Below are 17,741 nucleotides of genomic sequence, written 5' to 3'. Positions count from 1 at the left end.
TTATTTCATAAAAAAAGTAAAAAGACAAAAATACTTCTAAAAAATTATGTTATGTAATCAGTAGAGAAGAACATTATGTTTGTCAAAAGGTTTAGGTTGTAAAATCTAAATTTGGAAGAGAAATATTGTCAAAAAAAATTGATTCAAGCAAGTGATTTTGGTTGATGCTTCGTTTCTTTTTGGTCGATTGCTTGATTTCCACACACTTCCATGCCTCCCCTCTTTGACGCGGTTGGACCATGTTTGGACGAGAGTCCAACCAGATGGTTCTGTAACGACTCTAAATAGTTCTACACAAATGAATAATATGAAAATAAAATTTTATCACATCATATATTTTAATGCAAGATGACTTCTATGTGTTTGGATTACTGAAACAATTAATCAATCCATATTCCTCAGAGCAATTCCAACAGCTCTTTCTCTTAATTAATAACATATCAATTAAGCTTTCTACTTCCCAAAACATTTTGCAACAAATTAGATGTAATGGTGCAGAATTTTCTAGTCGAAATGTAAAGAAGAAAAGCACAGAAACTACAAGCTAAAGCATGGGTCCAAGCCGTAAGGAGGAAATATCTAGCTAAGAGATAAAAACTCTTTTCGAACCCCAATCAATGGATATATATGACAGAGTATTCTCAGGGATAAGGACTTGATCGAGCGAGACTTATTAGTTATCAACTTCCTCAACAAATGTTTCGTTAAATGATTACATTTTTTTTATTTTAACTATCTACATTTTCAAATCACTTACATCCAACTCAGTATTTTTAACTATTAACTTTTACTTTTTTATTTAAAATATTATTTATTTATCTACTTTTCTTTATTCCCGAAGAAGAGAGAGAGCAATGTTATATATATATATATATATATATATATATATATTATTAGATATGCATTGTTGAGTTGTTTGGTTACTTTGCTGAGTCGGATGTAGAGTGTTTTTAATAACATAGCTCGACAAAATAGCCAATATGTTATTTGGTTGAGCCAAATGTGAATGCTATATTAATGATGAGAGGCTAAAATATATATATATATATATATATAAGTACACATACTCCTCTCAAATTACCACACCATTGTCGATGTCCTCCAGTAACAAAAATATCATTCATAAAAAATAAAAAAAATAAAAAATAAAAAACAACAACAACAACAAAGAGGGTCATTTTAATTTTTTTAAACAATTAATTTTTTTGTTAATTTTAGTTTATTTATTTATTATTTTTTAAGATCATTTTTGTTTTTTTCCTAGCCTTAGGGGGATATTGACATTGTTTTGGTAATTTATGAGGGACATTGACATAATTGGTAGGTTAAGGGTACATTAACAAAAGGGTGGTATTTTGAGGGAATGTATGCGTAATTTTTTTCTATTTTGAAAGAATATTTGTAAAATCAAATGAGAATGGCCTCCCGACTCCTTGCTACGTCTCTATTAGTGACGGCAGAGTATTGGATATCAGGAATGATCAATAGATTTCCAAGCTACCTTACTTTAAACATTGATTAAAGTTTAAAACCCCTGCTTAACCCAAACTTCATTAACTCGAATGCAAATTTATAGGTTGAAACATTAGAACATGTGTTCTCAAATTGCTGTTTTACACAGGTTGTTTGAAGAAATCCACCATTGCCTTTCAATCTTAACCAATTTTCTCATTTGAGCATCTAAAAATGGGTTAAAATAATCTTAAACCCAAGCTCTAAATTGGACCTTGAAAATGTTATATATATATATATATATATATATATATATATATCGTAGTATAGGACTTGATTTGAAGGGTGAGGTACAAAGTAAATTATAAAAGATCCGAAACAAGCAAAAGCTCTCCAAACTGCCAACCGACCCTATAGAATCCATAAGAAAGCTTGTACTAGCAAAGTGGATCCCCTTTCCAGCTAAGTTCCACTAGTTAAATTTTAACGTGGGCAACAAGGATGGAATTTTTATTTTTTATTTTTGGGTTAGTTACCTCTTTTTTTTTTTCTTTTTTTTTTTTTTTCCTTTTTTTTTTTTTAATGAACAGAGACTTCTCACGTTCAGCCACATTGAACTACCATTTTATTACAAAAAAATCCATACTAATTGGACGGAATGTGTTTTTTAGTACATTAAAGGACAGTCACCACCCTAAGTTTTGGAGATAGTTCTGCCACCTTAAGTTGGATATATTTTTTTTTTTTTATAAGTGTTTTAATTTATTTAATTTTAATGGTATTTATGTAATTTAGTTCCTAAACTTAGGGTATTTTAATGCAGCTAGTGCAACAAATGTTAATTTTTGAGACAAACTTGAAAACACGTGTCGGTTAATGGGAAAAAGATAATTAATTAATTAATTATTATTATTATTTTTAAGATAAGGATTAGGAAGGATCTCATTGTTACAGTAGCGGGGTATGAATCACCTCAACTAACTTTAAGCATGCATAAGCTACAAATGGAGAATGATTCTTTTCATTTTAAATGAAATAGAGAAGAGACCGTCCTTTACTTTAATAGGAATATTATTGTCATTTTAAATGAAAAGGATCCATTTCCAACTATAAATGTATTATAGTGTATCTCTTTATAAGCCGGGCCAAAATAATAATAATAATAATAATATTTAATCGTCATATTGAAAGCAAACCTAATTGTGTTGGACCAATTCCAGACCCTATACATAGAATCCTATAACACTTTAGGCTATGGTTTATCAGAAATTTGCTTAGATTCATACAGTGGATTGACAATGGAAATGGTTAGTGTATTGATAATTATTTTTAAGGAGAAAATGCATTTTAACCACCCCAAAGTTTGATCACATTTTCAATTTAAAATCTAATGTTTAAAAATTTACAATATATCCTCACAAAGTTACAAAATTTTGCTATTCAACCACTCTGTGACTCAATTCCGTCTTCTCAGACAGAAAATCAAACACGTGTCACGCATGTGATAATTTTTCTTCTAATCTTCCCATATTACCTCTAATTTTTTTTTAAAAAAAAAAAAAAAAATTTGAACCACCCCATCTAGTCGGATTCGCCACCCCCACATCCCATGGGGTGGCCAAACCACCCCCATGGGGCCAAATGGGGGTGGCCAAAACCACCCCCAAACTCTTGGCCACCCCCATATTGCCAAGCCACCCCCCAAATGGCCAAAGGAGGGTGGCTGTAAGTTTTTTTTTTATTATTATTTTTAGGGTGCATTTGGGAGTGCGTTTTTAAAAAAATAATCTGCGATTTTAAACCAAATCGCAACTTTAGGGTGTTTGGGATTGCGATTTTAAAAACGCAAATTTTAAAATCGCAAAAAAATCTGCGATTTCCATAAGCTGATTAGAGGGTGCTTATTTGAAAAAGTGCGAATTTAAAACAAAATCACGATTTCTATTAAAAATATATTTGGTGCAATAGTTACTTTTTTTAGAACGGGAATGAAAAAAATACCAAGAATACCCACCTAAAATATATTAAAACCCTTATTTCTCTTTTTTTTTTTTTCTTCATCCTCTCTGTCTTGTTCATCCTTATTGGTAATTTAGTCATGAAACCGCAATTATATGCTAATGTTATCCAAACACTCAATTGATAAAAAAAAAATACTTTTTAGTATGTTTTACCAAACGCCTATACGATTTTAAAAAGTAGCGATTTTAAAAACGCAATTTTTAAAAACGTAATTTTTAAAATCGCACTTATTGAAATCGCACTCCCAAACGGGCCATTAAATTAGGAGCAATATGGGAAGATTGAGAGAAAAATTATCATGTGTTTGACTTTCCACCAGAGTAGACAGAATTGAGTAATGGAGTGGTCGAATTGTAAAATTTTGTAACTTTGTGAGTGTACATTGTAAATTTTTAAATGTTGGAGTTCGAATTGAAAAATGTGTTCAAACTTTAAGGAGTAAAGTGCATTTTTCCCTATTTTTAAATATATTTATAACTTGGCGTAGAAAAAAAAAACAAAAACAAATTACAAAATCAATTTGTGGAAAAATTGATTTTTGATATATTTGTTTCTTTTATCTTTGTTATTTCTTTTATATTTTCAATGACTATGAAAATATTATATTATTAATCCAAAAAATGCGTGAACAAATGTTGTAGCGTTTTCTCCCATAACAAAAATTTGTATATGATTTGTTACCGTTGTTGGTAGGATTTTATTAAAATCCAAATTTAAAAGTGAGGTTATGAGAATACAAAATGGTATTTCTCTTTGTTATATACGAACGGCCATATTATTTTGACAAATATTATTTAATAAATAAATATACGATATAATTGGAATAACGTGACAATAAAAATGGGAAAACTTCAGAAAACCCCCCTAAAGTTTCAGCCGATTTGAAATACTCCCCCTGAATTTTCAAAACTCTCATTTAAGCCCCCTGAACTTCTATTTTCTCTCACTTTGGACCCCTTTAACATTAAACTACGTCGTTTTGAATGTTTTATACCCATTTTACCTTTCCCCAAAACTACGCCGTTTTGTATCCTAAAATTACTCAGCCTAAAACGACGTCTTTTTAGGCATTAATTTTTATTTTTTTAAAAAAGGAAAAAATTAAAAAAAAAAAAAAAAAAAAAAAAAAACTGGAGCCACCCCCTTGGCCAAAATGGGGTGGCCGAACCACCCCATTTTTGGCCTGCCACCCCCAAAAGGAAGAAAAAAAAAAAAAGGGTGGGGGGGGTGCATATGAGGTGGCCGGACCACCCCCAAGGGGCTGGGGTGGTTTCGGCCACCCCATACGGCCGGTATGGGGTGGCCGAAACCACCCCAGCCCCTTGGGGGTGGTCCGGCCACCCCCAAAAACACCCCATCCCCCTTTTTTTTTTTTTTTTTTTTGGCCAAGGGGGTGGCCGAACCACCCCCAGATCGGCCAGGGGGTGGCTGCCAAAAATGGGGTGGTCCGGCCACCCCATTTTGGCCAAGGGGTGGCTGAAGCCACCCCCGGTTTTTTTTTTTTTTTTTTTAATTTTTTTTTTTTAAAAATTATGCTTAAAACGATGTCGTTTTGGGCTGGATATGTGTTGTGATTTTAGGACACAAAACGACATAGTTTTGGGGAAGGGTAAAATGGGTATAAAACATCCAAAACGACGTAGTTTAATGTTAAAGGGGTCCAAAGTGAGAGAAAACCAAAGTTCAGGAGGTCTAAGTGAGAGCTTTGAAAATTCAGGGAGGGTTTTTCAAATCGGCTGGAACTTCAGGAGGATTTTCTGAAGTTTCCCCTAATTTTTTTTAACAAAACTCTTATTAATTTAAAGACTAATTTTCACAGTTACATCATCTCAATTATATGACAATTATATAATAGCTTACAAAATCTCATTACTCTATTATTTTTCTTGACTTGTATTCTTGTCGGATTGAATAGTCAACAAATGTGTGCAGTCCTCGATCTCCTTTTTTTTTTTTTTGATTGATCAAAGAGAGAGGCCTTTAAAGATATTATTCACAAAGTCTACCAAAGAAATTATCAGCGCTCCTTTCCTAGCTTTTTCTTCAAGAATGGGATTCCACATGTTCTCATTCGAAAGTGGACAAAAATTAGCAATAAATTGATTTGTAGTTAATTTTTACAAACTAGTCTAATGATATGACATGTATTCCAAAAACGTGTGAGAATTTATTAGAAAGGTTTGTAAGAATTAACTACAAATCAATTTGTAGCTAATTTTGTCATTTAAAAGTTATATGGGATGTTAATTGGGCCTAAATATCTAAATTTGAGTAGAAAGTCTTGTCTAATCTAAACCGCTTGGGGATTAATGCCATAAGGGCAAAATATCTTCACAACTCCAATCTTTTTAAAGTCTTTGTCCCTCCAAATACATCTTGCTTTTGGAAGGGTATTCTCAAAACACGAGGAGTGGTTTTCAAGGAAATGATGGTGTTTCTATTTCTACATTTTTTTTCTTCTTCCTATTTTTCATTCTAAATCTTGTTTTTTTATAAACTTTTAAGTCCTAATTAAGAATCTCTTAACCCTAATTTAGAGTCCGTCTGAGATTGCGTTTGAAAAATAAATTTTTAAGTCAAACAGAACTTTTGGACAAAAGCTTCATTTTTTAGCTTTTGCTAGAAGTGCATTATAGTCATTTTTAAGCTTTTTAGATCCTTAAAAGCACTTTTAATTTTTTACCAAACAAATATTTTTTTCTTCAAACAGACATTTTGAGTGTTAAAAACACTTTTATGCCCCTCAAACGCAATTCCAAATAGATCCTTAGACCAAGGTGTTACAACCTCCCTGTGAGGGCAAGCCATAAAAAATTTATGAATTAATTACAACATTGATGTCAATTATTTTGATAAAAAAAAAACAAAGGTGCAAAATATTATTTCTGTGCAATCATCACCATAATTTAAGATGTTGGGGCTACTCCAAAAATATTTTTTTGATAATCACGACTTCCATGACATCTTACTACATTGTAAAGTTGACTTTATGTGATTATCATCATGGCTTAGGATGCCGTGATTACTCCTAAGTCACTATAATACTTACTTCTTCATGATGACATAGTAAAACTTCAATCTTTATATTATAAAACACTTTAGTAATAATATATTTATGCTCAAAAAATGTTCAATTAAGAGCGTGTGAAATCTTGCTGCTGCTCTAATTTCATTCGATCCCTTTGCGTTCGTCTTCTAGAAGAGATGGATAATGCCACAAGCACTTCAGTTTCTGCTGAGACTCAGAGACGCAGAAATGAAGACGGATTGAAATTTAATCGATATATCTCTTTTCTGGCAGGAGAGGACCACTTCCAGCACAAATTCAACACGACCCATCTTCTGTCAACGCTACACGTTGCATGTTATGATGTTCCCCGCTAACTGACCATGATCATCCCATGATGTTTGGCCTCTGTTTGCCCCTGTTTCTCATGCCCGTAACAGAGCTCCAACAATCTGGGGACTTGAGCAGCCAGTTGCTGCTGTCTGGTGGGAAGAAGACAGATCGAGTCAGGATTGAACCTGCTTCAGATCACTCTGTTTCGGCATGAAATTAGAGTAAGAGAGATGTGTGCACTTTTTTCAACAACTAATTTCTGAAGAAAAAGATTGGAGGGAATTTGTGAAGGGTACAATGGAAGGGCATTGGTGAGTCTCAAGGGTATAACCAACTCAAAAGCTTTTTTTTTTTTCATTTTTAAAATTTTTATACCATTTTTCGAGTTTTAACTTCTTTTTTTTTTTTTTTTCTCAAATGTCAGACCTCCACCGGACCACCTCCGAAAGTCGCCGACTGTTTTCGCCGTTGCTATTTTTGTGACTATGTATAAATCGGTAAGAAACGAAAAATAATGGGGCCATTCAATTTTTCAGGGCATGTGAACACACACTGGTATTATTATTTTTTAGACTTTTCTGTTTTTACTCTTTCTTACATAGGGACGGAGTGAGGGAGGCCGGTATAGGCGATGGCCTCCTCGATTCTTGAAAAAAAAAAAAAAATTAAGGTGAAATTTTAGTTTTTATGTCTTTGGCCCTCACCCAATTTTTTTTTAAAAAAAATAAAAATTGGCCCCTACCCACAGTTTTTTTCCCTACTTATAAATGTTTGTGGCCTTACCCAATAAAAATTTTGGCTCCACCCACTAAATTTTTTGACCCTACTGCACCTACTCAAAAAACCTTTTGAGTCATACCTATTAAAACCTAAAAGCTGGTTACTTATTCTCAAATCTTTTGGCACTTACCCGTTAAAAACTATAGTAATCTTATTTTTTGTCCTAGCCCATTAAACTCGTTACCCATTTGAGATTTGGCCCTACTCCCTAAATTTTATCGTTCTTGAGCATTTTGTTGTACATCTTATTACTATTCTAACCCTAAAAAAGCACAAATCCACACTCAAGAACCTTAAAATTTGAAATTTAGAGCTTACTTTCCTATACTTATTTAATTTTCCAAACGAAAGATAAATGAAAAAACGAAATTTGCAACATATAAGTACTGCATAGTAATTTGTTTTTATCTTAAACACAGCTTAAACTCACTTTGTTCTCGTCTCATGTTTGTTTCTTCTTTTTCATGTGATTTTCAATATGAGTCTTTAAATTTTTTTTTTCTTATTTCTTTTAGTTTATACCCTAATGTATACTTAACCACTTTGAGAATTTTCATTTGGCTATTGAACCACTACTTTAGATGATAAAAATAAATAAATAAATTTATGCCTTAGCCCTGTTTGTTTTTTTTTTTTTTTTTTTTTTGGGTTATGGCTTAACCCCTGCTCATAATACTTTCTGACTCCTTTGCCTGCTCTTACACTTTGTATATTTTATTATATATTTCTATACCACTTATTCTCTCTTTTCAAGAGAAGGGCTTATGTAGAAAAAGTAGCTGTATGGTATGGTTGGTTACCAATTTTATTATTATTTTTTTAATACTTTTTGGATTAGATAGTTGTTTCAATACGAAATCCTAAAATTTTTAGGGAGATTAGAATGCTTCAAGTCAAAGTATTCTATGAAACTTCTGTTTTGCAGTTTGATAATTTCATACCAATGGCAAATCAAATGGCTTACTTCTTGATGAAGTTGGCTCTTGGGCTTGTGCCCCTGTAATATCCTAGGGCCACACTTGGCCTTGATTGAAATCTTTTGGAGGGATAAGAAGCATACAGGAAACAAATAGAGATTCCTAATAATTTTGCTTTTCGTATTATTGGAAATTCCGATCTCTTAAAAATGTGAAACAAGATTTTTTCTTGGTTAAATCACGCGCACTAACATGTCGGCAGGTGAGCCGTTAGTTTAAATCAACGGCTAACATACCTAGGATATTGCAAGTTATTTATTTGAATCCAATTAGGTACCCAATAGCAACTTTGATGCTTGAAAAGCAAGGCACTAATTTAGCATGAATCATTGCAAGAGAGAGAGAGAGAGAGAGAGAGAAAAAGAACAGGGTAGCTGAAAGAAAGTGGAGTCTGAGTCATGCAGATTTGATAAGTTCATTGATAAGAATGCATGCTCCTTTTTTTCTCACAGGTACTCCTTGCTCTGAGTCCTCTTCAAACACAACAGGGGGAAAGGGACACCCTCCACATCCTCTTCAAATACAATGATTCTTGTCTAAGATTTAGGATAATCCAGGTTCTATTTATAACTATTACCTAAACCAACATATTGATCTTGTCAAGGCTACATATGAAAAGAAAATCTGTGACTGGACCCCACATTGATCTTTCCTCAAGCAGTGGCATCTAAATCAGGTCACTCCTTGTCCTTTTGCTCAAGTGCAAGGAAAAAAAATGAAGCACATAATAAAATGCTACAAAAAATATGCTCATAATCACTTTTCATTTAAGAAGTGGGAGCAAGCTTTGGATAGAATTTAAAATGATATCCAACCTTTCCTTCCTAGTTAAAGAGGTTCATTAGGGTTGACAATTCGCGAACGTCCCCAATCTTTTTATTAAGCAATTAATATCACCATGGAGTAGAAAGTTCACTTTAGCAATTTAATCAATATTCAAGTCACCTCAATCCAAGAAAACATTAAAAAAAAAAAAATAATTAACACAAGGATTTTGGTGATGAAGTGGAACCAGAACTTCAATGGTTAAAGGTTTTCTTTCTATTGTGTAACAGTGATAAGTAAGGAGATGATTTATCTTCATTTAGGTTTCTCTCCGAAATGAATGTGATGGCCGCACCCTTTCTCTTTGAAAATCATGCCTCAATAGGCTTATATAAGCAGGGTGAAACTTGGTTTTAAACAAGTCGACTAAAAAATAAAATTGTTTGTGGCTACTTCGGTCGATCGAAGATCGCTCGATTGAGTACCAATTAAATTGTTGGGTTTCAGGATTGTATGTGTTCGATGAACATGCTACGATCGAAGTGTCGATCGAGTTTCAGTCTGACACCTAATGCACATTCTTCAATCGATCAAACATTGATTGTGGGAGCAATCGAACCTCTCAGGAATTTGTATGGCACTTGATGCACGTCTTCGATTGATCATGGGAGCGATTAAACTCCTCTAGAATTTGTATGAATATCTTTTACGCTACTTCGGTTGATCTATCTGCGATTGAAGTCTTGAATTCTTCATGTCTTGGACCGACTTTTACACCGACTCAGCCCTAACTTACCCATTACAAAATATAACTCAAATACCATTAACACTAAATCTTCCAATACTAAAATCCTAACAAGGGCCAATCAATCAAGTTCAGATCCTTCTGATCATCTAAACTGAAACAATCTCCACAAGGAAATGGCCATTCCTCCATCCTTTTCTTTAATATTCTCCTTCTCTAGCATTTCACTGAAACAGAGCTGGAAACTGTTTAAAGAAACTAGCTGTGTTTTGTCTTGCCTAGACCAAAGTTTCTATGGACTTTGTATGAATCATCATATTGAAGAAAACATAATGAATTAATCCCACATACGTTTCTTTCTCACTCCTCTATTGTTCTTTCCCCTCTCCAATAATTTGACATTATGCTGCTTTAGAATTTCTCCCTTGAATTTCTTTCCTTGTCTTTTAGGATATTTCTCAGAGGATGTATTCACTTTCAAGGAAATCCTTCTGAAAATATGGAGCCCATGAGCCAAAAGCTTTACAAGACTCTATGTAAAAGTTGCTGATGCAATGAGATTGTAAATGGTTTAATCCATAGAGTTTTGGCCAGAGCAACTCTGGTACTATTAATGAAAGAAAAAATAGGTAACAACAAACTTTGAGGCTTCATGGGCCCTGTGACTAACTCAAAATTTATGATTGCGGGGTTGATAGCTACTCCTAATTCAAAAGTGGTTGGTTGTGATGATCCTGTGAGAATTAGAATTTTATAGGGCTGGAAATGGTGGTTAGAAGAATTAAAGCATTTTTCCTTTTTTTTCTTTTTTTTCTTCTTCTTCTCAGCAATCAAAGAAAGCATAGGTGCTTGTTATGGTGATGATTATCAGTTAGTAATTTAGCTGATGACCTTTTTATTAAGATTATGAGAGATGACGTTTGCATATTTAGATTATGCATAAGACACCCCTTGTCCTTTAAACGCTTTGGTTGGCTTAAGAGTACAGAGGGGCAGAAAAATAATCATGTAAGAAATGATGTTTAATATAGAATTTTGATGTTTTGCTGCAAAAACAAGTCAAAAACAGAACAAAAGATAAAAAGAAAAAGAGAGAGGAGATACATATGTGTGGGATATTTCCAGATTCTTATTGAAAAGAAACTCAAGTGGGGGAATTAAGCAGTTGAAATTCAAGGGAAGTAAATGCTGTTGATTGTTGAAATCCTCAGTGGCCGACTCCCCAACGGTTTATTTAATTGCTTTAATGTCTACTCCCCAATTCACCAACCAAGTTTTGGAAGTTTCTGCATGGCTTCCCTCATACAATTTTCAGGAAGAATCTTATGTTTTCTAGCTCTTACTTGCAACCAGTATAATCAACTAATTTCAACACAATATACCAAGAATGAAGAATATCATAGGCTAGATGTTTTAGACCATAAACTCTTGATTAATTATAAACAGCTACACATATATTTTACAGTCACATTGTATCATAAGGAAAATATAATTAACCCCAAGCCCACTCTAGTAACTCTCCAAGTGTTTGTAGTTGGTTATCAAGAAATCGAGTAGAATACATTCTAAGATATTGAGAAAAAGGGGCTCTAATTAAAATTAAAAGATACAGAATTTTAGTTCTCCTGGAGGTTTCATGGCTTATGGTGCTGGGTGTAGATGTAGTCCAAGTGAGCCTCTGAAACTATCCTTCTCTGTAAGCATTCTTCATCTCCCCTATTACAATCCTCCAACCCCATCAGCTGCTGGAAATTAGCTCAAAACCCAAAAACAAAAATTGTGAGACATAATTCAAAGAAGAAGAAGAAGAAGAAGTGGGAGCATAGTACTAGTAGCATACATTCATGGATTCTACAAGGGAATCTCCAGAAGTGACTTGGTTGAGCTTCATTTCCTCTTGTCCTGCAAAAAGGGTTAAACTTTTTAGTTTCTTGGAGAAGATATGAAGGCAGCAGCTATAGGTTAATTAATTTACCTTGTTTGGTTGGTGTGGAAAGGAGGAGTAGAAGGGAGAGGAGAAGAGCAGTAGAGTAAAAGCATTGCTTCTTCATTGTTGGTGAGTTGAGAGACAGAGACAGAGACAGAGAGAGAGAGCAATACAGAGTTGAAACTTTGGTTAAGGAGGAAGGAGGCAAATGTTGGCAACAAATATATGCAGAGAAAGCAAACAGTGCAAGTCACATGAATGTCTCAAAGAAGGCAGTTACAAAACATCATGTGGCCCCAACCCACCATCCTCTTATTGTACTGCTTTCCTTGCTGTGGTGACAACACCACTACTTGACGACACTTCCATATCAGCCTCTCTCCCTCTCTCTCTCCACAGAGAGAGAGAGAGAGAGAGCTTTATGAGTCATTGTCTGCCATAGTGGTCCAGGTAAAAGTCCAAAAGACCAAAAATCAATGTAATAGTGGTTGACAGAGTGAAGTAGTCAACCTTTTGGACTTGCAAACAGCTGTTGCCCATCATCACGTGGCTTACCTTTCAGGGTTTTCTTACACGTGGTGAGATCTTGAAACGTCTATTTTAACTATGAAAAGACAACATACTCTTAAAGCAAATGCCAAATCACTCCTGCAGTTCTAAAAATTTCTTCGAACATCCAACTATACCACAAGTTTTTAGTGAATTTAACGGTAACTTTTACTGTAAATTTTGTCTTTGTGTCACACACACATAATATAAAGCATGCCTCCAAATGATGATGGTTTTAGCTAAATCATTATCTTATGTTTGATGTTTATTCTGGTGCTAGGCAAGATTATGAAACTTCTTTCAACTTTCGCATTGTATCCTGGTGAGGGTGATAAATGCAAACTTATTATTGTTTAGGTAGATAATTTTTTTTAATTTATAACAATGGTGGTGGGATGCTGCATGCTCCATTAAAGAGTTCATCGATGCGCGCATCTGTCCTCTTTTTGAATATATCGGGGGATTGTTGATTTTTAAATTGGAGTGGGAGATTATGCTTCTCTTTTGGGGGATTTGAATCTTTCTGAGTTCTTGCTACGCAGGAATAAACTAATTTGAAAATTAATGCCGTTGCTGAGTTTGGACTCTGTAAGACATGTATGTAATTCCCTCTATTATATATAAGATATAGATGTTTAAATTTGGAGTGTTGAAAAGACTACAACACATAATATGGTGTCGTTTTTGTTGTATCGGACCTTTAACTATCACATCTAAAAATTAATTGGTCTTTAGTGAGGGAAGCCAAATTTTTTTATGACATTCGAAATTGCATCCCGTAAGGCATGTTTTAAAAGCCGTCCAAGTGAGCAGAGTGGCATTGTTGAACCTCAACATGACACTCTCGTGAGCCAAATCATTTTATAGCATTCGAAATTGTACCCTGCAAGGCATGTTTTAAGAGTCGTCCAAGTGACTAGAGTAGCATTGTTAAACCTCAACAATCCCTCCCTCAACATGACACTCTCGTGTCTCAAACCCATGACCCTGGCTCTGATACTATTTGTTAGATCGGGTCTTTGACTATCTCTTCTAAAAATTAATTGGTGTCTAGTGAAGGAAGTCAAATCTTTCTATGGCATTCGAAATCGCACCTCGTAAAACATGTTTTAAGAGCCGTCTAAATGAGCAGAGTAGCATTATTGAACTCCAACAATTTTTTTACTGCACATAAGCCAAATCCGTTGAAATTCGTCTCAAGCTATAGTGGCTACTCCATAATATGCTTATGGATTCATCATATTCTAATGAACTTTATCAATTTGACAAAGTTAATGAATTTGATATACTTAAGCTGTCAAATAAAGTAGACCTAAATTTCTTCTTGTCGCCATTCACAGCCATGGACATCCTTATACCTTCCATGTTGAGAACTTTTTGTTCTTTTAGGCATTTTCCATTTCAGGCATGATCATTTTTCGAGTGGGAACAAGCTATGTGTCACCATGTAAAAGGGACACCCTCTCAACGAAGTAAAGTCTTCTTCTAATTAATTAAATTCAGATCTGCAAATCCTTTAACACCATTGAGCTTCATCCATCTGCCCCTTGCATATTTGTGAAGTATATTATAAAGGGGATAATTAAATTATTATACTTTTTCTTTATCACTTCTTCTTTTCCCCGTTATCTTTGGTATGCATGATCTTATGAAACGATATTATTTAGCCCCTCGAGTTTGGGGTTATACAAAACTAATCTCATGGGTATCAAAAATATCTTAAGAGATTAATGTGCTAAGCTATTTGTCCAAAATAGTTCTTGTTATCAACTGTTTGACAAACGATGTCACGAAGGAAGGAATAAAATTTTAAAAAAGTAATTCTAATGGTTTTGGATAACCGTTTGAGCAATCATAGTGTGCATGTGACAATAATACATTGAAAAGCTTAGAAAAGCATAGTAGAACCTTATTTAAGGGTTGGAGAACTCTAGCGAACAGACCCTAGCTCGTCATCCTTCCGCCTTAGAGAGAGATAAACAGAGAAAGAGGAGGAGTTTTGCTTGATCTTGGAGGCCTAAAGGCTAAAGCCTCCATCATTGAGGTAAAAATATTTTATATTTATCTTGCATTTTGTGTTTTGATTTATGTAAGAGCTTCTTTACTTGGTGTTAGTTTAAATGTTTGCTTAGAATATCTTGAGAAATGTTAGAAAGCTAGGTTCTTTTGGTAAATAACCTAAACCTTGCATGAAATCTTGAGACTTTCCAGCATATGATATATAATATATATAAATATATATATATATATATATATATATATATATATATAACAAATCCCTCGGGAATAGCACAATGTTAATAGGTGTCCTTGCAAAGGTCCACTACTTCCTACTGTTGGTCCTACAGTGTAGAAAATAAATTAATAATGTTGACTTTCCAGTATGAATTCTCTAGATTCCATGGGGGGAGCATGCGTACATGGGGACAATCTAATGTGTTTGCCCACTTGCACAGATATTTATTTTCTGTTTTTTTTTTTTTTTTTTTAACAAAATTATTTATTAATTTTAATATATATATATATATATATATATATATTAAAATTAATAAATATTTTTTTTTAAAAAAAAAAAACAGAAAATAAATATCTGTTATATATATATAGATATTGAACTTCATTCATCATCATAAGAATAATCTAGAGCGTGAAATTAAAGCTCTAGACAAAACAAGAGCATGATGCTCTAAATAACAAGAGCACATTGCTCTGAAATTTTAATATCACGGATATCTTTTGAAATTTTTTTGATTCTTACCTTATTCAAAGCTATTTTGGGGAGACTATGAGCCACCCAATTTCCTTCTCTTCGAGCATGTCAAATCTACTGAATCTTTAAGTGGTTGAGCAGTACTTTATTCAACCAGTTGTCCTTCTAAGAACCTTATATTTAAGTCCTTTGTCTCATTCCAATTTTTTTTTAGCCTGTAAGCTTATTATTTTGACTTAGGTGAAGCAAAAAAGTTACTGTTTATGTAAAAATTAAATCTAAATTTGTAAAAATATTACAGCACATGTTGTCAAAATTTTACCTGACCTAAGAAACACCAAGGAAAAGTAAGCATGGCATGGGAGGTGAGTCATGAGTGGAGTTGAAGAGAAAATGCTAAAGTTATTGGCTACATGCAGCACCTAGGAACACAGGCTTTGCTTTAGAGGCTTGTCAGAATCACCCAAAAAATAGAACAGGGAATATGCCCCCAAACTCCAATGCAAATCACAACTCCACCAAAGATTTTGCTTGAAAAACAAATCTAATAAAATTCCCACTTTCCTGCTTTTCTTCCTCTCTCCACAAATAATGGTCTCTCTTTTGCATTCCACTTTGTATGTACATGACTCCAAATAAAGTCACATCATCATCCTTTCTTTCTCCATTTCATGGGCATGAGGAATATGATTCATAAGATTAGGGCTTCAAAATGTTCACTAAGCTTCACCATGGCAGCTACAATTAGTTTTATTGGTGCCTTCAAAATTAAATTTCCTTTAAACCTGTGGTTGAATTGCTCATGCATGTATTCTAAGAGTATGATCGGAGATCCTTTTTACGTTAAGGTGGTGCTTCTCTCATGTATGGTATTTAGTGTAATCATATAGAGAAAGCGCTAGTTGAGTCTGCATTATCGTTCTAAAAGATCTATTTAATTTGAAGTTTTTTCTAAAATTATTTAAAAAGTCAAGTTTCACTTAATAAGTAAGCAATGTGAAACTTAGCACCCATAAGTGTTTTTATAAATCATTTATTTTCTATATAAGTGGGTTACTCATCTTTCTAATATGAGACTCAGGTGTTATATTTAGAGCATTTTAAAATTGTGTTAAGGAGCTTAAATAACTTTTAATACATAAGTTTAAAAATAAAACTTTATTTTTTCTATAAAAAATAAGATTAAAAAAAAAAAAAAAAAAACTTAATTAACTTTAAAAATTATATTTTCAAGACAATCAGAACGAGGCTCTTATTGATATGTTTATTCGTTAACTCCAACAAAATGTCCTCACATTGACCATAATTTTTGAATTTGGATCTTTTCCAGTTTATTTGAAGAGTGTCATCTCCAGTTAGTTATATTAGAGATGTATTTTTATCACATCAAAAAGTGAAAATAGAAAGAAAAAAAAAATACTCATCAAATATAACTAATTGGAGGATCCTGTTCCATAATGTTTATGGTAACCGAAAAAATTCACTAATGCATTTATTGCCATATAATTTTATATCGGCAAAATGCATTAACTTTTCTTCCAATGTTTAGAAATATGTTTTTTTTTTTTTTTTTTTTTTTGACATGTCTATATAAGATGGAGGATTCGAACTAATGACCTTTGTTTCATGAGGTGGAGTCTCAACCAATTAAGCTACCTCTTGGAAACATGCATGTTTTGAAAAATGTTATTCATGGATCATTTTCAAAGCGTTAAAAACCAAGATTTACAAATTATTTTTCTATATTCACACACCAAAAAACCAAGATGCTTTTCCGAATTAATTTATAGTTGTCTAAAAAAAAAAAAACCCTTCCAAAGTGAGATTTGTGGTGGACTTCTGCTTCCTATCCTCTCACTGTCTTCCTCAGCCACAAAAAGAAAAAGAAAATCTGTCTCCCTCCCTTCCCATGCAGGTCCAATCATGGTGGGTGTTTTACTATTTAGTCACCATGGATGCATGCATGATAGAAATCCAATTGGCATGCAGTTGTGTTGTCACGTCGAGGGAGTCTTCTCTACATTAATATATGCTGATGCCTCACGAAAACCCAGCAGCATGTTTAGACAAGGCATAAGAGTTAGTGCTTGTAAAGATACTCTTCTTTCACCATATTCATGCACCTTGGAGCTTTTCATTTTCTTTTTTTCTTTTTTTTTCGGATACAAGTTAAGTTTTGGGTATTATAATTTTATTCAATATATATCCAACATATTTGATATGTCATTTTTAATTAATTATTGATTTTTTGGTTGTTAGATGGATACTAGATAAAATTATATTATCTAGCATTATTCATTTTCTCAACTATTTTTTTAATAGAGATCAGTATCTCCGTAAAAGTCTGGGTGGTGGATATTGCATTGAAGGTCTATTTCCCCCACCCCTGAAAGAAACATGTCTAGTTAATTAGTTGGTAAGATCAAATTATAATTAACATTTTAATGTAATTAATGTATAATAGTTTAATTGAA

At 33.3% G+C, this 17,741-nt stretch overlaps 1 protein-coding gene across 1 annotated transcript; it reads right to left on the bottom strand.

Moving 5' to 3' along the window:
• Positions 1-11,513: 11,513 nt before the first annotated feature.
• On the bottom strand, positions 11,514-12,279 carry PSK3 (PHYTOSULFOKINE 3 PRECURSOR). The gene is made up of 3 exons (XM_059574959.2): positions 12,057-12,279; positions 11,922-11,983; positions 11,514-11,826 (listed from the first exon to the last, which is right to left on the bottom strand). Exons 1-3 carry the CDS (start codon positions 12,130-12,132, stop codon positions 11,716-11,718), a joined length of 249 nt encoding a protein of 82 aa, XP_059430942.1. The 5' UTR covers positions 12,133-12,279; the 3' UTR covers positions 11,514-11,715.
• Positions 12,280-17,741: the final 5,462 nt, after the last annotated feature.

Source organism: Corylus avellana, chromosome 8, assembly GCF_965113065.1.
Source record: "Corylus avellana chromosome 8, dhCorAvel1.hap1.2, whole genome shotgun sequence".
In the NCBI taxonomy this organism is placed as follows: domain Eukaryota; kingdom Viridiplantae; phylum Streptophyta; class Magnoliopsida; order Fagales; family Betulaceae; genus Corylus; species Corylus avellana.
The sequence above is the reverse complement of the archived record's forward strand: the minus strand, read 5'-3'. Positions and strand labels throughout refer to the sequence as shown.